Source organism: Oncorhynchus clarkii, chromosome 12 (assembly GCF_045791955.1).
Source record: "Oncorhynchus clarkii lewisi isolate Uvic-CL-2024 chromosome 12, UVic_Ocla_1.0, whole genome shotgun sequence".
Classification (NCBI taxonomy): Eukaryota; Metazoa; Chordata; class Actinopteri; order Salmoniformes; family Salmonidae; genus Oncorhynchus; species Oncorhynchus clarkii.
In genome coordinates, this window is record NC_092158.1 from 58,771,416 (window position 1) to 58,795,594 (window position 24,179).

General features: G+C 43.1%; 1 protein-coding gene across 1 annotated transcript in view; it reads left to right on the forward strand.

Annotated features, from left to right (window-relative positions):
• LOC139420868 (phosphatidylinositol-3,5-bisphosphate 3-phosphatase MTMR4-like) overlaps positions 1-24,179 on the forward strand; it is a 159,527-nt gene that overhangs the window by 25,795 nt on the left and 109,553 nt on the right. The window contains exon 2 of the mRNA XM_071171240.1: positions 10,986-11,087. Coding sequence (XP_071027341.1) covers positions 10,986-11,087 — 102 coding nt within the window. The remainder of the gene's footprint in view (positions 1-10,985; positions 11,088-24,179) is intronic.

The following is a 24,179-nucleotide window of genomic DNA, read 5'->3' on the forward strand; positions in this document are numbered from 1 at the left end:
ACACTTAACCAGTATGGCTACTACAGCATTCTGCAGCAATATGCCATCCCATGTGGTTTGGGCTTAGCCAATCAATCAAATGTATTTGTAAAGCCCTTTTTACATCAGCTGAAGAAAAGTGCTCTACAGAAACCCAGCCTAAAACCCTAAACAGCAAGCGATGAAGAAGCACGGTGGTTAGGAAAAACTCTAGAAAGGCCAGAACCTAGGAAGAAACCTAGAGCAGAACCAGGCTCTGAGGTGTGGCCAGTCCTCTTTTGGCTGTGCCGGGTGGAGATTATAACAGTACATGGCCAAGATGTTCAAACATTCATAGATGACCAACAGGGTCAGATAATAATAATAATATTAATAATAACAGTGGTTGTAGAGGGTGTAACAGGTCAGTACCTCAGGAGTAAATGTCAGTTGGCTTTTCATAGCCGATCATTAAGAGTTAGAGACAGCAGGTGTGGTAGAGTCCAAAACTGCAGGTTCGGGACAAGGTAGCACGTTCGGTGAACAGGTCAGGGTTCCATAGCTGCAGGCAGAATAGTTGAAACTGGAGCAGCAGCATGACCAGGTGGACTGGGGACAGAAAGGAGTCATCAGGCCAGGTAGTCCTGAGGCATGGTCTTGGGCTCAGGTCCTCAGAGGGAGAGAGAGAATATACACTGCTCAAAAAAATAAAGGGAACACTAAAATAACACATCCTAGATCTGAATGAATGAAATGTTCTTATTAAATACTTTTTTCTTTACATAGTTGAATGTGCTGACAACAAAATCACACAAAAATTATCAATGGAAATCAAATTTATCAACCCATGGAGGTCTGGATTTGGAGTCACTCAAAATTAAAGTGGAAAACCACACTACAGGCTGATCCAACTTTGATGTAATGTCCTTAAAACAAGTCAAAATGAGGCTCAGTAGTGTGTGTGGCCTCCACGTGCCTGTATGACCTCCTACAACGCCTGGGCATGCTCCTGATGAGGTAGCGGATGGTCTCCTGAGGGATTTCCTCCCAGACCTGGACTAAAGCCTCTGCCAACTCCTGGACAGTCTGTGGTGCATGGAGCGAGACATGATGTCCCAGATGTGCCCAATTGGATTCAGGTCTGGGGAACGGGCAGGCCAGTCCATAGCATCAATGCCTTCTTCTTGCAGGAACTGCTGACACACTCCAGCCACATGAGGTCTAGCATTGTCTTGCATTAGGAGGAACCCAGGGCCAACCGCTCCAGCATATGGTCTCACAAGGGGTCTGAGGATCTCATCTCGGTAACTAATGGCAGTCAGGCTACCTCTGGCGAGCACATGGAGGCCCCCCAAAGAAATGCCAACCCACACCATGACTGACCCACCGCCAAACCGGTCATGCTGGAGGATGTTTCAGGCAGCAGAACGTTCTCCACGGCGTCTCCAGACTGTCACGTCTGTCACATGTGCTCAGTGTGAACCTGCTTTCATCTGTGAAGAGCACAGAGCGCCAGTGGCAAATTTGCCAATCTTGGTGTTCTCTGGCAAATGCCAAACGTCCTGCACGGTGTTGGGCTGTAAGCACAACCCCCACCTGTGGACGTCGGGCCCTCATACCACCCTCATGGAGTCTGTTTCTGACTGTTTGAGCAGACACATGCACAGTTGTGGCCTGCTGGATGTCATTTTGCAGGGCTCTGGCAGTGCTCTTCCTGCTCCTCCTTGCACAAAGGCGGAGGTAGGGGTCCTGCTGCTGGTTTGTTGCCCTCCTATGGCCTCCTCCACGTCTCCTGATGTACTGGCCTGTCTCCTGGTAGCGCCTCCATGCTCTGGACACTACGCTGACAGACACAGCAAACCTTCTTGCCACAGCTCGCATTGATGTGCCATCCTGGATGAGCTGCACTACCTGAGCCTCTTGTGTGGGTTGTAGACTCCGTCTCATGCTACCACTAGACTGAAAGCACCGACAGCATTCAAAAGTGACAAACATCAGCCAGGAAGCATAGGAACTGAGAAGTGGTCTGTGGTCGCCACCTGCAGAACCACTCCTTTATTGGGGGTGTCTTGCTAATTGCCTATAATTTCCACCTGTTGTCTATTCCATTTGCACAACAGCATGTGAAATGTATTGTCAATCAGTGTTGCTTCCTAAGTGGACAGTTTGATTTCACAGAAGTGTGATTGACTTGGAGTTACATTGTGTTGTTTAAGTGTTCCCTTTATTTTTTTGAGCAGTGTACTTACATTCACACAGGACACCAGATGAGACAGGATAATTACTCCAGATATAACAGACTGACCCAAGCCCCCTGACACATGAACTATTGCAGCATAAGTACTGGAGGCTGACACGGGAGGGGTCGGGAGACACTGTGGCCCTGTCCGACGATATCCCCGGACGAGGCCAAACAGCAGGATATAACCCCACCCACGTTGCCAAAGCACAGCCCCCACACCACGAGAGAGATATCTTCAACCACCAACCTACTACCCTGAGACAAGGCTGTGGTATCATTTGTTTTTCAACAGGACAATGACCCAACACACCTCCAGAATATGTAAGGACTATTTGACCAAGAAGGAGAGTGATGGAGTGCTGCATCAGATGACCTGGCCTCCACAATCACTTGACCTCAACCCAATTGGGATGGTTTGGGATGAGTTGGACCGCAGAGGGAAGGAAAAGCAGCCAACAAGTGCTCAGCATATGTGTGAACCCCTTCACACACAACCCCTTGTTGTGAAAGCATTCCAGGTGAAGCTGGTTGAGAGAATGCAATTCCACAAATTAACTTTTAACAAGGCACACCTGTTAATTGAAATGCATTCCAGGTGACTACCTCATGAAGCTGGATGAAAGAATTCCAAGAGTGTGCAACGCTGTCATCAAGGCAAAGGGTGGCTACTTTGAATAATCTCAAAAATATATATATTTTGATTTGTTTAACACTTTTTTGGTTACTAAACTCAATGTCCTCTCTCTGTCAACTGCGTTTATTTTCAGCAAACTTAACGTGTAAATATTTGTATGAGCATAACAATATTCAACAACTGATACATAAACTGAACAAGTTCCACAGACATGTGACTAACAGAAATTGAATAATGTGTCCCTGAACAAAGGGGAGGGGGGGGGGGTCAAAATCAAAAGTAACAGTCTGGTGTGGCCACCAGCTGCATTAAGTACTGCAGTGTATCTCCTCCTCATGGACTGCACCAGATTTGCAAGTTCTTGCTGTGAGATGTTACCACACTCTTCCACTAAGGCACCTGCAAGTTCCCGGACATTTCTGGGGGGAATGGCCCTAGCCCGCACCCTCCAATCCAACAGGACCCAGACGTGCTCAATGGGATTGAGATCCGGGCTCTTCGCTGGCCATGACAGAACACTGACATTCCCGTCTTGCAGGAAATCACGCAACGAGCAGTTTGGCTGGTGGCATTGTCATGCTGGAGGGTCATGTCAGGAAGAGGCTGCAAGAAGAGTACCACATGAGGGAGGAGGATGTCTTCCCTGTAACGCACAGCGTTGAGATTGCCTGCAATGACAACAAGCTCAGTCCGATGATGCTGTGACACACCACCCCAGACCAATCCCGCTCCAGAGTACAGGCCTCGGTGTAACGCTCATTCCTTCGACGATAAATGCGAATCTGACCATCACCCCATGTAAGACAAAACTGCGACTTGTCAGTGAAGAGCACTTTTTGCCAGTCCTGTCTGGTCCAACGACGGTGGGTTTGTGCCCTTAGGCGACATTGTTGCCGGTGATGTCTGGTGAGGACCTGCCTAACAACAGGCCTACAAGCCCTCAGTCCAGCCTCTCACAGCCTATTGGGGACAGTCTGAACACTCATGGAGGGATTGTGCATTCCTGGTGTAACTCGGGCAGTTGTTGTTGCCATCCTGTATCTGTCCCGCAGGTGTGATGTTTGGATGCACTGATCCTGTGCAGGGGTTGTTACAGGTGGTCTGCCACTGCGAGGACGATCAGCTGTCCGTCCTGTCCTCCCTGTAGCTCTGTCTTAGGCGCCTCACAGTACGGACATTGCAATTTATTGCCCTGGCCACATCTGCAGTCCTCATGCCTCCTTGCAGCATGCCTAAGGCACGTTCACGTTCACGTTAGTGTTTTTCAGAGTCCGTAGAAAGGCCTCTTTAGTGTCCTAAGTTTTCGTAACTGTGACCTTAATTGCCTACCGTCTGTAAGCTGTTAGTGTCTTAGCGACCGTTCCACAGGTGCATGTTCATTAACTGTTTATGGTTCATTGAACAAGCATGGGAAACATGTTTAAACCCTTTACAATGAAGATCTGTGAAGTTATTTGGATTTTTATGCATTATCTTTGAAAGACAGGGTCATTAAAAAGGGACGTTTTTTTTTTTTTTTTTTGCTGAGTTTACATGATTCCATATGTGTTATTTCATAGTTTTGATGTTCACTATTATTCTACAATTTAGAAAAAGGCAAAAATAAAGAAAAAGCCTTGAATGAGTAGATGTGTCCAAACTTTTGACTGGTACTGTGCTTGCAGTCAAAACATCATTCAAAGACTTGAGTTTGATACTCCTGGTATTGGATATGACTGAAAAATGTCTCACCTTTATTTGCAACGGTGGAGTACATGACAAGTGAATATATTCAATGAACAGGCTACAATGTGTAGATCTCATGCTTGGAAATAACTACACGTATATACGATTTGCATCCTTGTCTCAGTTAAGTTATATTCTACTCAATTCATAGTCTTCATTAATGTCATTCAGACTGTTTTGAAGTTGATACAACTGGATATCATAGCTGGTGTTCTTTAGCTAGGTTCTGAAATAATATTTATACCAAACGTTTTAGATCAGCTACATAGCTAAGTACACATCCATAGGCATACATGTATTTAAGCAATAAGCAAGAAAATGGTTAGCTAGCTACGTTACTTCAGCGGCCCTTCATGGCAAATATCAGCAAGGCAAGTTTACGAAATTGTACGTTCAATTTGCAGTAAATGCTTTTGCTAGCTAGATTCTTTACATCCACTGTTTCACAAGACCACAGCCTGGTTTGCTGGTTGTTTCAGGAGTCCCTAAAACATTAAACAACCATAATTACAATTCCATACTCATGTCACAATGCCCATAAAGCTAGCTGGCTAATATTATTTAGTCAGCTAGCTTACTAAATAGCAATTTACGTAAATGAACATCATGTCAAAAAAATATGCATAATCGTTTGTCTCTAAATTTACCTAACATATTCTTCTCAACTGTACATTTTTTGCATGATTAGTTATGACATTATAATGACTTAAATTTGCTTCCATCCTAGAATTTTTGTCAGCCATCGTTGCTGAAGAACTCCAGCCTTGGGTAATGGGAACCAGTTTGGTTGGTGATTCGCATAAAGTTGGGAAATGCTGAACTTTTTCACCGCCTCCCACGCCACTTTCGCGCCGCCCAAAGGTCCCCCGCCCACACTGCCTCTCACTGCTTTCCTTCCATTGAAAATGAATGGGAAGCAGTGTTTCACTGCATGGTAGCGCGCACTAGTTTACACGTCCGGTAATGGAGTGTGTTGCAGTGTTTTCCACAAGTGCCGTGCCTTCAGAAAGTATTCATACCCCTCGACTCAGTCCACATTTTGTTGTTACAGCCTGAATTTCAAATGGATGACATATTTTTTTCTCACCCATCTACACACAATATCCCATAATGTATTGAAAATGAAATAATGACATCGTATTTACATAAGTATTCACACCCAAGTCAATACATGTTAGAATAACCTTTCTTTCTGGGTAAGTCTCTAGGCTCCAGTGTGGCACAGCGATCTAAGGCACTGCATCTCAGTGCTAGAAGCGGTTACTACAGACGCTGGTTTGGTCCTGGGCTGTATCACAACTGTCCGAAGATCGGCAGTCCCATAGGGCGAAGCACAATTAGTCCAGCGTTGTCTGGGTTAGGGGAGGTTTTGGCTGGGTTAGGCCATCATTGTAAAATAAGAATTTCTTGTTAACTGGCTTGCCTAGTTAAATAAATAAAATAAAAACCTGGATTGTACAATATTTGCCCATTATTCTTTTAAAGATTCTTCAAGCTCTGTCAAATTGGTTGTTGAACATTGCTAGACAATCAATTTCAGGTCTTGCCATAGATTTCCAAGCAGGTTTAAGTCAACACTCTAACTCTCCCTCAATCACTGTCTTCCCTGGTAAACAACTCCAGTGTATTTTATTAATTTATTTAACCTTTATTTAAGTAGGCATTAGATTTGTGTTGATTTGAACTTGTGTTTTAGGTTATTGTCCTGCTGAAACGTGAATTCATCTCCCATTGTCTGTTGGAAAGCAGACTGAAGCAGGTTGAAGCATGCACTTCTGTCCACTTCCCGTAATATTGTATTACCCGGTATGGTACAGAAACGGTATGACTGTATGAAAACCTGGATACCGCCTATCCCCCACGACTTTGCGTGGCTGGCTAGATGAAGCACGTGAAAAAAAATACTTAACCAAAAGTATGTGCACGCACACCTGCTCATCAAACATCTAATTCCAAAATCATGGGCATTAATTTGGAGTTGGTCCCCCCTTTGCTGCTCAAACAGCCTCCAGTCTTCTGGGAAGGATTTCCACTAGATGTTGGAACATTGCTATGGGAACTTGCTTCCATTCAGCTGCGAGTATTAGTGATGTTGGGTACTGATGTTGGGCGATTAGTCCTGGCTTGCAGTCGGCGTTCCAATTCATCTCAAAGGTGTTCGATGAGGTTTAGGTCAGGGCTCTGTGCAGGCCAGTCAAGTTCTTCCACATTGATCTCAACAAACCATTTATGTATGAATCTCACGCTTTGTGCATGGGGGCATTGTCATGCTGAAACAGAAAAGGAACTTCCCCAAACTGTTGACACAAAATTGGAAGCACATAATTGTCTAGAATGTCATTGTATCCTGTATTATGAAGATTTCCCTTCACTGTAACTAAGGTGCCTAGCCTGAACCAAGACAAACAGCCCTATACCATTATTGGGGCGGCAGGGTAGCCTAGTGGTTAGAGCGTTGGACTAGTAAGGTTGCAAGTTCGAATCCCCGAGCTGACAAGGTACAAATCTGTCGTTCTGCCCCTGAACAGGCAGTTAACCCACTGTTCCTAGGCCGTCATTGAAAATAAGAATTTGTTCTTAACTGACTTGCCTAGTAAAATTAAGGTAAAATAAAAAATACAATAAAAAATTAAATTCCTCCTCCACCAAATCCCAGATTCCTGGCATCCACCAATCCCAGATTTGTCCGTTGGACTGCGAGATGTTAAAGTGTGATTCATCAATCCAGAGAACGCGTTTCCACTGCTCAACAGTCCAATGGAGGCGAGCTTTACACCACTCCAGCCAATGCTTAGCATTGCGCATGGTGATCATAGGCTTGTTTGCGGCTGCTCGTCCATGGAAACCCATTTCATTAAGTTCCCAACGAACAGTTCTGGTGCTGACGTTGCTTCCAGAGGCAGTTTGGAACTCTGTAGTGAGTGTTGTAACCAAGGACAGGCAATTTTTACATGCTTCAGCACTTGGCGGTCCCTTTCTGTGAGCTTGTGTGGCCTACCACTTTGCAGCTGAGCCATTGTTGCTCCAAGATGTTTCCACTTTAAAATAACAGCACTTACAGTTGACCCGGGGCAGCTCTAGCAGGGCGGAAGTGTAACGAACTGACTGGTTGTAAAGGTGGCATCCTATGACAGTGCCAAGTTGAACGTAACTGAGCTTCAGTAAGGCCATTCTACTGATACTGTTTGTCTATGGAGATTGCATGGCGGTGTGCTCGATTTTATACACCTGTCAGCAACTGGGGTGGCTGAAATAGCCGAATCCCCTAATGTCCACATTCCTTTTGTATAGAGTGCCTTCGGGAAAGTATTTAGGCACCTTGACTTTTTCCACATTTTGTTACATAACAGCCTTATTCTAAAATAGATTTTTACAAATCCTCTTCAATCTACACCCAATACCCCATAATGACAAAACAAAAACAGGTTCTTAGACATTTTTGCACATTTATAAAAAAATTAAACCAGATACCTTATTTACATAAGTATTCAGACCCTTTGCTATGAGACTCGAAGATGAGATCAGGTGTATCCTGTTTACATTGATCATCTTTGAGATGTTTATACAACTTGATGGGAGTCCACCTCTGGTAATTTCAGTTGATTGGATATGATTTTGAAAGGCACACACCTGTCTACATAAGGTCCGACAGTTGACAGTGCATGTCACAGCAAAAACCAAGCCATGAAGGAATTGTACGTAGAGCTCCGAGAAAGGATTGTGTCGAGGCACAGATCTGAGGAAGGGTAAGAAAATATTTCTGCAGCGTTGGAGGTCCCAAGAATACAGTGATCTCCATTCTTAAATGGAAGAAGTTTGGAACCACCAAGATTCTTCCTCAGAGCTGGCCTCCTGGCGAAACTGAGCAATCGGGGGAGAGGGGCCTTGGTCAAGGAGGTGACCAAGAACCCTACTGGTCACTCTGACAGAGCTCCAGAGTTCCTCTGTGAAGATAGGAGAACCTTCCAGAAGGACAACCATCTCTGCAGCACTTCACCAATCAGGCCTTTATGGTAGAGGGGCCAGACGGAAGCCACTCTTCAGTAAAAGGCACATGATAGCCCGCTTGGAGTTTGCCAAAAGGCACCTAAAGTCTCAGACCATGAGAAACAAGATTCTCTGGTATGATGAAAACAAGACTGAGTCAGGATCGAGGGAAAGATGAACAGAGCAAAGTACAGTGAGATCCTTGATGAAAACCAACCCCAGAGCGCTCAGGACCTCAGACTGGGGGCGAAGGTTCACCTTTGAACAGGACAACGACCCTAAGCACACAGCCGAGACAATGCAGGAGTGGCTTCAGGACAAGTTTCTGAATGTCCTTGAGTGGCCCAGCCAGAGCTCGGACTTGAACCCAATCTAACATCTCTGGGGAGACCTGAAAATTGCCGTGCAGCTACACTCCCCATCCAACCTGACAGAGCTTGAGAGAATCTGCAGAGAAGAATGGGAGAAACTCTCCAAATATAGGTGTGCCAAGCTAGTAATGTCATACCCAACAAGAATCAAGGCTGTAATCACTGCCAAATGTGCTTCAACAAAGTAAAGGGTCTGAAGTTGAAGTCGGAAGTTTACATACACTTATGTTGGAGTCATTAAAACTCATTTTTCAACAACTCCACAAATGTCTTGTTAACAAACTATAGTTTTGGCAAGTCGGTTAGGACATCTACTTTGTGCATGACTTCTGACACAAGTAATTTTCACAACAATTGTTTACAGACAGATTATTTCACTTATAAATCAATGTGTCAGAAGTTTACATACACTAAATTGACTGTGCCTTTAAACAGCTTGGACAATTCCAGAAAATGATGTCATGGCTTTACAATCTTCTGATAGGCTAACTGACATCATTTGAGTCAATTGGAGGTGTTCCTGTGGATGTACTTCAAGGCCTACCTTTAAACTCTGTGCCTCTTTGCTTGACAGCATGGGAAAATCATAGCTATCAGCCAAGACCTACAAAAATTGTAGACCTCCACAAGTCTGCTTCATCCTTGGGAGCAATTTCCAAACGCCTGAAGGCACCACGTTCATCTGTACAAACAGTAGTACGCAAGTATAAACACCATGGCGCGTACTTTGGTGCAAAAAGTGCAAATCAATCCCAGTGGCAGCATTATGGGGATGGCAGCATCATGTTGCTTTGCTGCAGGAGGAACTGGTGCACTTCACACAATTAATGGCATCATGAAGTAGGACAATTATGTGGATATAGTGAAGCAACATCTCAAGACATCAGTCAGGAAGTTAAAACTTGGTCTCAAATGGGTCTTCCAAATGGACAATGACCCCAAGCAAAATGGCCTAAGGACAACAAAGTCAAGGTATTGGAGTGTCCATCACAAAGCCCTGACCTCAATCCTATAGAACATTTCTGGGCAGAACTGAAAAATCGTGTGCGAGTAAGGAGGCCTACAAAGCTGACTCAGTTACACCAGCTCTGTCAGGAGGAATGGGCCAAAATTCACTCAACTTATTGTGAGAAGCTTGTGGAAGGCTACCCAACATTTTTGACCCAAGTTAAACCATTTTTAAAGGCAATATTACCAAATACTAATTGAGTGCATGTAAACGTCTGACCCACTGGGAATGTGAGGAAAGAAATAAAAGCTGAAATAAATAATTCTCTCTACTATTATTCTGACATTTCACATTCTTAAAATAAAGTGTTGATCCTAACCGACCTAAAACATGGAATTGTTACTAGGATTAAATGTCAGGAATTGTGAAAAACTGAGTTTAAATGTATTTGGCTGAGGTTTATGTAAACTTCCGACTTCACGGTCTGTGGCCATGACTGTCTGTGAGTGGTTGCATTTCTCCACCCTTATCCCTTGACTGTTTACAGGAACAATGGTGAGGTGTTTGCTCTGTCCCTGTACTATAGATTGCCCTTTAACCTTTGTAGCCTTCTGGCTGGTGTGTTTAACTTGTCTAAAGTATATCTTTAAAGCTATTTTCTTTGGGGTATTTTTATTTGTATTTTTTTTCTAGTTGAGTATATTATTTATACTGCTTTGTGTGTGTGTGTGTGTGTGTGTGTGTGTGTGTGTGTGTGTGTGTGTGTGTGTGTGTGTGTGTGTGTGTGTGTGTGTGTGTGTGTGTGTGTGTGTGTGTGTGTGTGTGTGTGTGTGTGTGTGTGTAAAACTTAATAAACAGAGTTAACAAAAAACTTCCGACTTCAACTGTTTGTAAATGTGAAATTTCAGTATCTTCTTTTTAATAGATAACAAACATTTTTTTAAACTTGTTTTTGCTTTGTCATTTTTGGATATTGTGTGTAGATTGACTATTTAATTGATTTTAGAATAAGGCTGTAACATAACAAAATGTGGAAAATGTCAAGGTGCACTGTATATAGTGTAAATGATGTGCCAGAAAACATCCAGTGTCTTAGCTGTGGGTCTTCTGTATTGGCAGGAGACTTTGCTGAGAAAGCGCAGCCCGGTAGCGGGGAGGACAGGGAGGGAGCTGGAGAGGATAACCAATGCTATTGGTGCAGAACAACAGACTGACAGCATGGTAAGCCAATCAGACAGCACCACGGGAGAGAATGGGAGGGAGTGAAGCTGCTGTCATTTCATCTCTCACTGGCTTATTCTTCTTCCTGTGAAGTTCTCTTTACATGTTTTTTTTTTATAGATTTAACCTTTATTTAACTTTGTTCTTAACTGACTTGCCAAGTTAAATTTAAAAATAATTTAAAAAAAGAAAAATATATTTTTTACAATGACAGCCTACCCCGGCCAAACCTTGACGACGATGGGTCAATTGTGCGCTTCCCTATGGGACTCCCAATCACGGCCGGATGTGATGCATTCTCGATTCGAACCAGGGACTGTAGTGACGCCTCTTGCACTGAGATGCAGTGTCTTAGACCGTGTGTAGACCGTTAAAATCGAATGAATGTTTTTTTGCAGTATGGTATGGTGTCTCATTATATAAAAAATGATGATACTATCTGACACTCATCACCCATAGGCTCTATGTAGACTTTTAGAAACATTGCAGCTGTTTTCACATGCCTAAACCACGTGGAGGATATTCTTCACATGTTTCAAACGTGCTGTGTTGCGAAGCCCATAGTACAGACTATTCCCTGAAGGTTCTTTTCATCACAGCATGAACCCATCCACTCCAGACCCTAATGAATTCAAAACAGGGTTGAACACGTTTTTGCTGACGACTCACACCACACTCAAACACCTGAGGACGGAGTAGAAGTGGAATGTGTGCCCCGTGCTTTCTGGTGACCTCTCACTAGGCATCTTATGTTCCTGTTTGCTGCATTCAGAACAGGGGTTCGTTCCCCTTCTTACTGCATGGGTTGCGTTAAAGAGTGACTGCCTTTAAAAAGCAATGAATCCCTTTGAAAATGCCCTACGTGGCATCGACATGAGTCAGAAACAGTTATTATAGTCTCAAAATTGACTACAATGTGTAAATAGGATAATTCTGGTCATAAAGTCAGTCTCGTCTAAAACATAGCTTGGAACATAAATGCTTCACAACGGTTAAAATAAAGGTTGAATTTTGATTTGACTATCAATTTTCCTACTGGGGTGAACAGCAGCGGCGATTGCTCTCTATCTAATAGCATAGACAGTGCGACAGACCTGCTCTGCAGCTCCGACTTTTTACACGCCGGGCATATTTTTTACTTGAGAAATACTTCACCAAACACCTTAGATAGATGTAAAATTGTGCAACTAAAACATCATTGGCAAAAATATCTAAATGAATTACAGATTTCTTGAGTTATCTATGTTCCATTCTGCGGGTTTGGAAAAAGTGAAATAGGCTACATTGTCTCATTGGGGACAAACATTATTAACCAAAGGTGGAATCAGTCAGGAAAAACACCTCCAAGACTGAAATCCAATTTTTCTAATGAGAAACAGAAAAACAAACGTGCCAGTTGCAGTGTTCAGTGGCTCTTCAACGCAGAATTCGTTTTTTCACGCAAAAAAGGTAAAACAGAAATATCTTATTACATTTTGTAAACTGAGATCTAAAATGCTTCTTATGGTAATTTCTGCTCGGCTTCAGACCCATTTTATACGTCAGTTGCACTTCTCCACTCTGAGGAAAAATCTTTGCTCTTGTCTTCAGACCAATCAAATTCCCGCATTCTTGAACAAGCATTTGATCAGCAGACATCGCTCTGACTGATGGCAGAGAGGAAGACGCGACGGTTATTTTTCTTGTGTAAATTGAAATGCAGGATTAACTTCAAGCAAAATATTAGGAAATGTAGCTGGCAATGTTCTTTCTATATACAGTGCATTCAGAAAGTATTCAGACCCCTTCCCTTTTTCCACATTTTGTTAGGTTACAGACTTATTCTAAAATGGACTAAATAAATGTTTTTCCTCATCAATCTACACACAATACCCCATAATGACAAAATGAGAACAGGTTTTTAAAAACATTTTTGCAAATGTATTAAAAATAAAAAACTTTGCAATGCGACTTGAAATTGAGGTGCATCCTGTTTCCATTGATCATCCTTGAGATGTTTCTACAACATGATTGGAGTACTTCTGTGGTAAATTAAATTGATTGGACATGATTTTTAAAGGCACACACCTGTCTATATTAGGTCCCACAGTGGACAGTGCATGTCAGAGGAAAAACCAAGCACAGATCTGGGGAAGGACACCAAAAAATGCAGCTTTGAAGGTCCCCAAGAACACAGTGGCGTCCATCATTCTTAAATGGAAGAAGTTTGGAACAACCAAGACTCTTCCTAGAGCTGGCCAAACTGAGCAATCAGGGGAGAAGGGTCTTGGTCAGGGAGGTGACCAAGAATCCGATGGTTTCACTGACAGAGCTCCAGAATTCCTCTGTGGAGATGAGAGAACCTTCAAGCAGCACTCAACCAATCAGGCCTATATGGTAAACTGGCCAAATACTATACTGTAGTAGGCTTTATCACTATATAGTCTAGGCCTCATGGGTCATAAGAACTGAGCAGAAGCATCGCTGCAACTTTCTAACGTGCCTGTTTTTAGTTCTCTCTGTGCATGACACATGTCAAAGTTATATGCAAATCATATACGCATGCAGAGGGAAGCCGGGCCTGGCAGAGGCCCTGTCAGATTGAACACTGGCCCACCCTATCAGGATGGCTTAAAAAAAACATTTTTAAAGTGAAATAAATGAATTTGATTTGTTGTTTGCATTGTCTCTTAACTTTTTAGAAACGTTGAAAAATGCACTAAGAGGTTCCAGGGCAAGGTCAGGAATTCCCATCCCGTATTGAAGTTTTGGACAGCTGCAGCCCCGATATTTTCCCTAACATCAAAAGACTACTAGGCCATCACCTTTCCTATGCCTTCATGTACTGTTGAGAGACTCTTCTGTATCAAAACATTGATACAGGCTGTGTCAAAAGATCTTGCATGCTGACTGCACGTCTCAACAATTTAGCCCTGTTGTCCTTTTAAAAGGAACTCAGTGACTCGTTGGACTGTGATGAAATAATCTCCTATATGCAACACCAAGCCTTGGCGTCTATGCCTTGTGCTGTAAAACTTGAAGAACACAAGAAAGCCTGAATACTGTTTATTTATGTTTTAGCCTCATATTTTCATGCCGGCCTTGGTAGGCCAAGCCTATGTGTTTTAGTTCCAAGTGGGCTACCCACCGTGATATTTGGCTATGTATAATGATTTCATGTTTTCATGCCTGCCTTGGTAGGCCAGGTATGTTTTTGCTGATTCAAGTGAGCTAGTGTATTCATACCCGCCGTGGTATTATGTATAATGAGTTCATGTTTTCATACCTGAATGCCTACAGTAGCATTTGCTTATTCAAAGTGAGTTATTCATTTCATACCCTCCATACAGTTCACGATATAGGCCTAAAGGGTTTGTATTGTTTGTCGCTGTTTTTACATGCCAAAAAGTGTGCACTTTCGGGCTTAATGAAAACACTTTCACGGTTTTCTATTCTTCCTTGCTTCTTTGTACAATAAACTTTTTGCGCATATTCCAATCCAGTGCAGAGCTGGTGTCCGGCCGATGCCCGATGCGGTCTAAGAAACTGCATCTCAGTGCTAGAGGCGTGACTACAGACCCTGGTTCGATCCCGGGCTGTATCACAACCGGCCGTGATCGGGAGTCCCATAGGGCGGCGCACAATTGGCCCAGCGTCGTCTGTGTTAAGGGAGGGTTTGGCCAGGGTAGGCCATCATTGTAAAATAAGAACTTCTTCTTAACTGACTTGCCTGGAAAAATGTTGTCCCATCCACTTTTACTCAGGCCCAGCCACATGGCAATTTCTGCCTATGCCTCTGTACACGTCAAAGGTCATATGCAAATCATCTTCTTTGTGTGCAAGGCCCAGTCACTGCAATGAGGTCGAAGGAATTGTCCGTAGAGCTCCGGGACAGGATCGTGTCGAGGCACAGATCTGGGGTGGGGTACCAAAAAATGTCTGCAGCATTGAAGGTCCCCAAGAACACAGTGGCCTCCATCATTCTTAAATGGAAGACATTTAGAATCACCAAGACTCTTCCTAAAGCTGGCCACCCAGCCAAACTGAGTAATAGAGGGAAGAGGGGCCTTGGTCAAGGAGGTGACCAAGAACCCGATGGTCACTCTGACAGAGCTCCTCTGTGGAGATGGGAAAACCTTCCAGAATGACAACCATCTTTGCAGCATTCCAACAATCAGGCCTTTATGGTAGAGTGCCCAGACTGAAGTCACATACATGGTTTGCAGATGTTATTGCGAGTGTAGCGAAATGCTTGTACTTCTAGTTCCGACAGTGCAGCAATATCTAACAATTCCACAACAAATACCTATAAATAATACACACATCAAAGTAAAGTAATGGAATAAAAATATATAACTATAAATATATGGATGAGCAATGACAGAACGGCATAAGCTAAGATGAAATGGATAGTATAGAATAAATATGAAATGAGTAATGCAAGATATGGAAACATTATTAAAGTGACTAGTGTTCCATTTATTAAAGTGGCCAATGATTTCCAGTCTGTATGTAGACAGCAGCCTCTCTGTGCTAGTGATGGCTGTTTAACAGTCTGATGACCTTGAGATAAAGCTTTTTTTCAGTCACTCGGTCCCAGCTTTGATGCACCTGTACTGACCTCGCCTTCTGGATGGTAGCGGGCTGATCAGGCAGTGGCTCGGGTGGTCGTTGTCCTTGATGATCTTTTTGGCCTTCCTGTGACATCGGGTGCTGTAGGTGTCCTGGAGGGCAGGTAGTTTGCCCCTAGTGATGCGTTGTGCAGACTGCACCACCCTCTGGAGAGCCTTGCAGTTGTGGACTGTGCAGTTGCCGTACCAGGCGGTGATACAGCCTGACAGGATGCTCTCAATTGTGCATCTGTAAAAGTTTGTGGGGGTATTAGTTGACAAGCCACATTTTGTCAGCCTCCGGAGGTTGACTGTCACAATTGTCTGTGTGGTTGGACCATTTCAGATCGTCAGTGGTGTACGCCGATGAACTTAAAACTTTCCACCTTCTCCACTGCTGTCCCGTTGATGTGGATAGGGAGCTGCTCCCTCAAGTCCAGGATCATCTCCTTTGTTTTGTTGACGTTGAGTAAGAGGTTATTTTCCTGACACCACACTCCGAGAACACTCACCTCCTCCCTGTAGGCTGTCTCGTCGTTGTTGGCAGTCAAGCCTACTACTGTTGTGTCGTCTGCAAACTTGATGATTGAGTTGGAGGTGTGCATGGCCAGATGTTGTTTCCTACATTCACCACCTGAAAGTCCAGGACCCAATTGCACAGGGCGTGGGTTCAGACCCAGGGCCTCAAGCTTAATGATGAGCTTGGAGGGTATTATGGTGTTGAATGCTGAGCTATAGTTAATGAACAGCATTCTTACATAGGTATTCCACTTGTCCAGATGGGATAGGGCAGTGTGCAGTGTGATGGCGATTGCATCGTTTGTGGACCTATTGGGGCGGTAAGCAAATTAAAGTGGGTCTAGGGTGACAGGTAAGGTGGAGGTGATATTATCCTTGACTAGTCTCTCAAAGCACTTCATGATGACAGAAGTGAGTGCTACGGGCCAATAGTCATTTATTTAAGTTATCTTTGAATTCTTGGGTACAGGAACAATGGTGCCATCTTGAAGCATGTGGGTATAGCAGACTTAGGGAGAGTTTGAATATGTCTGTAAACACACCAGTCAGCTGGTCTGCGGCATGCTCTGGACCGGCAGCCTTGTGAGGGTTAAAACATTGAAATGTCTTTCTCACGTCGGCCACGGAGAAGGAGAGCCCACATTCCTTGGTAGCGGCCGCATCGGTGGCACTGTATTATCCTCAAAACAGGCAAAGAAGGTGTTTAGTTTGTCCGGAAGCAAGACGTCGGTGTCTGTGACGTGGTTGGTTTTCCTTTTGTAGTCCGTGATTCTGTTGACCCTGCCACATCTGAGCCGTTGAATTGAGCCGCTTTCAGTTTTGCGCGAATGCCACCATCTATCCATGGTTTCTGGTTAGGGTAAGTTTTAATAGTCAGTGGGTACAACATTTCCTATACACTTCCTTATATTACTCACTCACCGAATCAGCGTATACGTCAATATCATTATCTGAGGCTACCCGGAAATTATTCCAGTCCGCATGATCAAAACAATCTTGAAGCGTTGATTTCGATTGGTCAGACCAGTGTTAAATAGTCCTTAGCACGGGTACATCCTGTTTGAGTTTCTGCCTTATAGGAAGGGAGGAACAAAATGGAGTCGTGGTCAGATTTTCCGAAAGGAGGGCAGGGGAGGGCCTTGTACATCGCGGAAGTTAGAGTAACAATGGTCCAGTGTTTTTCCAGTGCAAGTGCTAGAGTCGATATGCTGATAGTCTTGTTCTCAAATTTGCTTTGTTAAAATCCCCAGCTGTAATAAATGCAGCCTCAGGATATATGGTTTCCAGTTTGCATAAAGTCCAGAGATGTTCCTTGAGGGCCGTCATATACACGGCTGTGACAATAACCGAGAATTCTCTTGGGGGATAATATGGTCGGCATTTGATTGTAAGGAATTCTAGGTTCGGTGAACAGAAGGACTTGAATTCCTGTATGTTGTTACAATTACACCATGAGTCGTTAATCATGAAACATACCCCCACCCTCCTCCTTCCCGGAGAGATGTTTATTCCTGTTGGCGCGACTCGCTGGGAATCCAGGTGGCTGTACCGACTCCGACAGCATATCCCCAGAGAGCCATGTTTCTGTGAAACAGAGTATGTTACAATCCCTGATGTCTCTCTGGAAAGCATCCCTTGCCCTGATTTCGTCGACCTTGTTATCTAAGGGCTGGACATTAGCGAGTAATATACTCTGAAGCAGTGGGTGGCGTGAGCGCCTCCGACGTCTGACCAGAAGACCGCTCCGTCTTCCTCTTCTCCGGCGGCTTTGTTTTGGTTCAGCCTCTGGAATCAGTTCAAATGCCCTGAGTGATAAATAACGACCCAGCCTCTGTTATTGGGTGGATGGTAGGGCATTTTCTACAGCAATAACTAAATATTATCTCCAGCATGTTCAGGAGTCGGGTCAGTCAGTCACTTAGTCAGGACGAGTGAAAAGGGTTTATCAAATACAGGTGTGTCAAGCTTGTAGCGTCATGCCCAAGAAGACTCAAGGCTGTAATCGCTGCCAAAGGTGCTTCAACAAAGTATTGAGTGTCTTGACCCAATCCTGTCTCGGAGCTCTACGGACAATTCCTTTGACCTCGTGGCTTTGTTTTTGCTCTGACATACACTGTCAACTGTGGGTAAAGATAAACAACACCAAATAAGATCTGGAAATGATATGGTGTTCTTTTCCTGTTCGTGTTTAGGCATACGGCTGGCTCCACGCAATCAATGGCATGGGGTGTGTATTCATCTTGTGAAAAGCATGATAGTAGAGGTGCTGACTAAGGGTTAATAAACTGCCATTTAAGCACCACAAATCTGGAAATTATTTGGTTGCCATCTTTTCCATTCATTTTTGTCTGTTTCCATACAGTTGGATCTACAAAACGGATGGTATGTTGACTGAAGACAAACTAGATTTTTAAGTGTAATGTGCCTTTTTAAAAAGCCTCTAAATTATAAATTAACTGTGTTTCTCCTAGATATTTTTTAGAAGTGGTGGGACAATAAAGGAGATGGGAGAACCTTCCAGAACAAGGGGAAGGGGGACTGGTGGTGGTTGTTGTTTTTCCCGTTTAAGGGTTTCATTTTTTCAGGCATGAATATGAAGTGGTACATATTCATGCCTTTTGGCAAGGTCGGTAGACTTTAGAAAAGCAAGCAATTACTAAATGTACTGAAAAAGACTCACATTCATTTCAATCTTTTACCCATATTTTAGTAGAGATGCAGAGAAGCATCAGGAGGCTACAGACAGCTCAGGAGGGATGCTTAGCTATGCAGAAAAATAAACATACAGTGGGGCAAAAAAGTATTTAGTCAGCCACCAATTGTGCAAGTTCTCCCACTTAAAAAGATGAGAGAGGCCTGTAATTTTCATCATAGATACACTTCAACTATGACAGACAAAATGTGGAGAAAAAAATCCAGAAAATCAGGATTTTGAATGCATTTATTTTCAAATTATGGTGGAAAATAAGTATTTGGTCAATAACAAAGGTTTATCTCAATACTTTGCTATATACTTTGCTTTGTTGGCAATGACAGAGGTCAAACGTTTTCTGTAAGTCTTCACAAGGTTTTCACACACTGTTGCTGGTATTTTGGCCCATTCCTCCATGCAGATCTCCTCTAGAGCAGTGATGTTTTGGGGCTGTTGCTGGGCAACACAGACTTTCAACTCCCTCAAAAGATTGAGATCTGGAGACTGGCTAGGCCACTCCAGAACTATGCTTCTTACGAAGCCACTCCTTCGTTGCCCGGGCGGTGTGTTTGGGATCATTGTCATGCTGAAAGACCCAGCCACGTTTCATCTTCAATGCCCTTGCTGATAGAAGGAGGTTTTCACTCAAAATCTCACGATACATGGCCCCATTCATTCTTTCCTTTACACGGATCAGTCGTCCTGGTCTCTTTGCAGAAAAACAGCCCCAAAGCATGATGTTTCCACCCCCATGCTTCACAGGAGGTATGTTGTTCTTTGGATGCAACTCAGCATTCTTTGTCCTCCAAACACGACGAGTTGAGTTTTTACCAAAAAGTTATATTTTGGTTTCATCTTACCATATGACATTCTCCCAATCTTCTTCTGGATCATCCAAATGCTCTCTAGCAAACTTCAGACGGGCCTGGACATGTACTGGCTTAAGCAGGGGGACACGTCTGGCACTGCAGGATTTGAGTCCCTGGCGGCATAGTGTGTTACTGATGGTAGGCTTTGTTACTTTGGTCCCAGCTTTCTGCAGGTCATTCACTAGGTCCCCCTGTGTGGTTCTGGGATTTTTGCTCACTGTTCTTGTGATCATTTTGACCCCACGGGGTGAGATCTTGCGTGGAGCCCCAGATCGAGGGAGATTATCAGTGATCTTGTATATCTTCCATTTCCTAATAATTGCTCCCACCGTTGATTTCTTCAAACCAAGCTGCTTACCTATTGCAGATTCAGTCTTCCCAGCCTGGTGCAGGTCTACAATTTTGTTTCTGGTGTCGTTTGACAGCTCTTTGGTCTTGGCCATAGTGGAGTTTGGAGTGTGACTGTTTGAGGTTGTGGACAGGTGTCTTTTATACTGATAACAAGTTCAAACAGGTGCCATTAATACAGGTAACGAGTGGAGGACAGAGGAGCCTCTTAAAGAAGAAGTTACAGGTCTGTGAGAGCCAGAAATCTTGCTTGTTTGTAGGTGACCAAATACTTATTTTCCACCATAATTTGCAAATAAATTCATTAAAAATCCTACAATGTGATTTTCTGGATTTTTTTTCTCATTTTGTCTGTCATAGTTGAAGTGTACCTATGATGAAAATTACAGGCCTCACTCATCTTTTTAAGTGGGAGAACTTGCACAATTGGTGGCTGACTAAATACTTTTTTGCACCACTGCATTTTTTACATAGACTTAAGCATAATGATTATGGCTCTATATTGCAGGAAAATTTACTTTCAAATGTTTGAAAAAGGCAAAATTATCCAACTTATGGACCGAGGGCCTAGCCCCATTTCGGACCACCACCCAGCCATAGTTACATTCTTGTGCCCCCTCAGATTTTTGGGTGCGTGTATGATGCCCCATTCTCACTCATTTCAATATCCCTGGTGCTGCTCGTGGCAACATATTTTCGTTCCTTCTACCCTAATGTTATTTATAGGTTATATAGATGAATTCATCAAAGACATGGTTTTAGTTGGTTTCATGAGAATCGGTGCTTCTGCTTCCTGTATTTCAACCAATGAGGCATCTGATCTGATTTATCTGGGAGGAGCAGAATGCAGTTCAACTAATGAGGGATCAAATCTTGTTTCTTTTGGAGGAGCTGATTCTAACTAAGTTCTGCTCAGAATGCTGAGTCTTCCAAAAGCAGAGTTCTCAGCATGGTTGTGGGTTATACAGACTGCACTATTCATGATGCTGCCTTGTGTGATCATCATGAGCTTTAGGGCACTAATTATTAAAGCATGGAAAACTAAAGACAAATCACAAGACTAGTGCCAGGCTACCTTTTTTTGTTTTTATTTCATTGATTGAATTTATTTTCCCTGATATTATTGTGAACAACATGCAGCCAATAAGTAAGAATAGAAATGTGGACATTTGTTTTTCATCTAATATTTAATTAAATACCAAAGATCCAATCAGTGTTGTTGGAACAGGATTGTGTGACCTTAGGGATCCAGTGTTCTTTTCCATAACACACCTACGTAAGCATGTCACTGCACCTTTTATACATGCTGTAAACTGTGTACTGGACGAATAAAATTAGATTACGCACGCACCCACCCACCCACCCACGCACACGCACACGCACACACACAGACACACACACACACACACACACACACACACACACACACACACACACACACACACACACACACACAGCTTAGATTTACTGCCTGTTTTTGATGATGATGATTTGATTTAATCCCTTGCATCTTATTAGAGTGCTCTGCCTGGTGCCTGTATTACATTTGCTGAGTACAGAGAAGACAAATAACGGCACAGCCTCTGTTATTGGGTGGATGGCAGGGCATTAAATCTTCTACACCAATAACTAAATATTATCTCCAGCAAAATAAAGGTAAAATAAAATAAATAAAATGTTCAGGGGGTAGAGTCAGTCAGTCACTTAGTCAAGACAAGTAAAAAGGGTTTATGAAAGCATCAGGCAGGGACCATCCTTCCCCATTTGTGTGACTATAATCAAAAGTTGTTGTAAAATAAATAATGTGCCAGTTCAGCTTGTGACCCAGTTGTTCTGGTTGGGTGGGTCTGGAGAATGCCACCCTGCCCCTCTGCACAGGCCTGGGCCCTCTGTGTGACAGACAAGAGCCAAGCTCTAATTGTCTATGACCGGTGGGTGGACGTTCTGCCCACTGGGGTGCTCTGAATGAATGGGAAGTTTGGCTGACCCATTCTTTCTGTCAGATGTTTCCTGGACAAGGAAAATCTCTGTGGGAAAATCTCATGTTCTCCTGGTTTTTGGATCCCCCAAATATGGAGAAAAGACCATAGACCAGGACTAATATACAGTGCCTTCAGAAAGTATTCATACCCCTTAACTTATTCAACATTTTGTTACAGCCTGAATTCAAAATGGATAAAATAGATTTTTTCTTCACACGATAAAATCCTGTTTTTAGAAATGTTTGCAATTTATTTTACACCTTTGCTATGACCTTGCACATTGAGCTCAGGCGCATCCAATTTCCTTTGATCATCCTTGATGTCACTACAACTTGATTGAAGTCCACCTGTGGCCAACTCAGTTTGGACATGATTTAGAAAGAAACACACCTGTCTATATAGGGTCCCACAGTTAACAGTGTATGTCAGAGCATAAACGATACAATGAAGTCCAAGGAACTGTCCGTAAATTTCAGAGACAGAATTATGATGAGGCATATATCTGGGGATGGGTGTAAAATAATTTTTAAAAGTTTAATAAGCACAGCGGTCTCCATCACTGGGAAATTGAAAACAATATGGAACTACCCAGACTACCCAGAGCTGGCCGTCCGACCAAACTGAGCAACCAGGCAAGGACCTTGGTCAGGGAGGTGACCAAGAACTCAATGACTACTCTGACAGAACTGCAGAGTTCCTTGCCTGCAATGGGAGAACCTGCCAGAAGGACAACAGTTTCTACAGCACTTCACCAGTATGGGCTTTATGGGAGAGTGGCCAGTGGGTGGGCCTGGCTCCCAAGTGGGTGAGCCTATACCCTCCCAAGCCCACCAATGGCTGCGCCCCTGCCCAGTCATGTGAAATCCATAGATTAGGGCCTAATATATTTATTTCAGTTGACTGATTCAATTGAACTGTAACTCAGTAAAATCAATGAAATTGTTGCATATTGCATTTATATTTCTGTTTAGTGTATGTGACCACATCTCTTCTCAGTCTTATGTTTCAAAATTTGAAATTGTTTTTTTTTTACATTGTGTAAAAGTACAGTCTCAGAGCTTCAAATGGCATATCATACACTATAGTTTGAGGAAACATGAAGTAATGCTGCTTTAATAGTTAAATATTTTTTTCTCTGAACATTATCTCACCAAGTTACCCCACTAGGCAAACAGTATTAAATGACCCGTTATTGTATATCTATAGTGCTGTCCTTTCTTTAAGCCCGTTTAGCATCGTTCACACCCTCTAAAGCCTTAGACCCACCCATCTCTTAAATAATTCACACTGGAACACGTGAATGTGGCCATGTGCTAAAGCAGTGAGGTAGTGCTTAAAAAACAAACGATTTCAACAAAATTCTTTATTAACTTCATCTGGTAAAGGTAGCCTAGTTAAATAAAGGTTAAATAAACCACATTTAAAAAAATTGTAGTCTACAATTGGGAAAAACTTAACACATAAAGGTAAAAAACAATATCTAGACCTAGGCCTGTATCATAAGATCATTTGAGTAATTTTGGTTCAGGTCATGCTATGATATGAACAAAAGGAATCTAGCCTGAGAGCATATTTCTGCCCTGCCCTTTGGAGCAGCATATAATGTGCATGGCCTTTTCATTGCAAAAGTCCTGGTCTTCTTAAAACTATATGTTTGCCGGGATGTATCTATTCCGGGTGATGATTTGCACATCTCTGGGAGGAAGGACGTCAACCTTGCACAGCAGCTGAAAACTGGTTCCATCTGAGTGAAAGCTCCTTGGCCACAACACCAGGCTCCAGATAATTAAAGCTATAACGGAGGAAAGCAGACAAAATAGACAAGACATTGAAACCTTTCATACCAGCAATAACATTAGTTGACCCCCAAGTCAAAGCAATAAGCTCAAAGTACAAAGACAAAATACATGAAGTGTTGCTTGTTCACTCTCAATCATCTCCTTGTACGTGGGTTTATGGGTTTATGCTGAAAGATAAATTCCAGAAAAATAGGTTAAAACACAAATTAATTCATGTTCTATAGCTTGTTATTGCCTGCCGACTGCTACAGCTGTACTAAAATGTTTTGTACGCACTTAACCTGCTTCCATCCC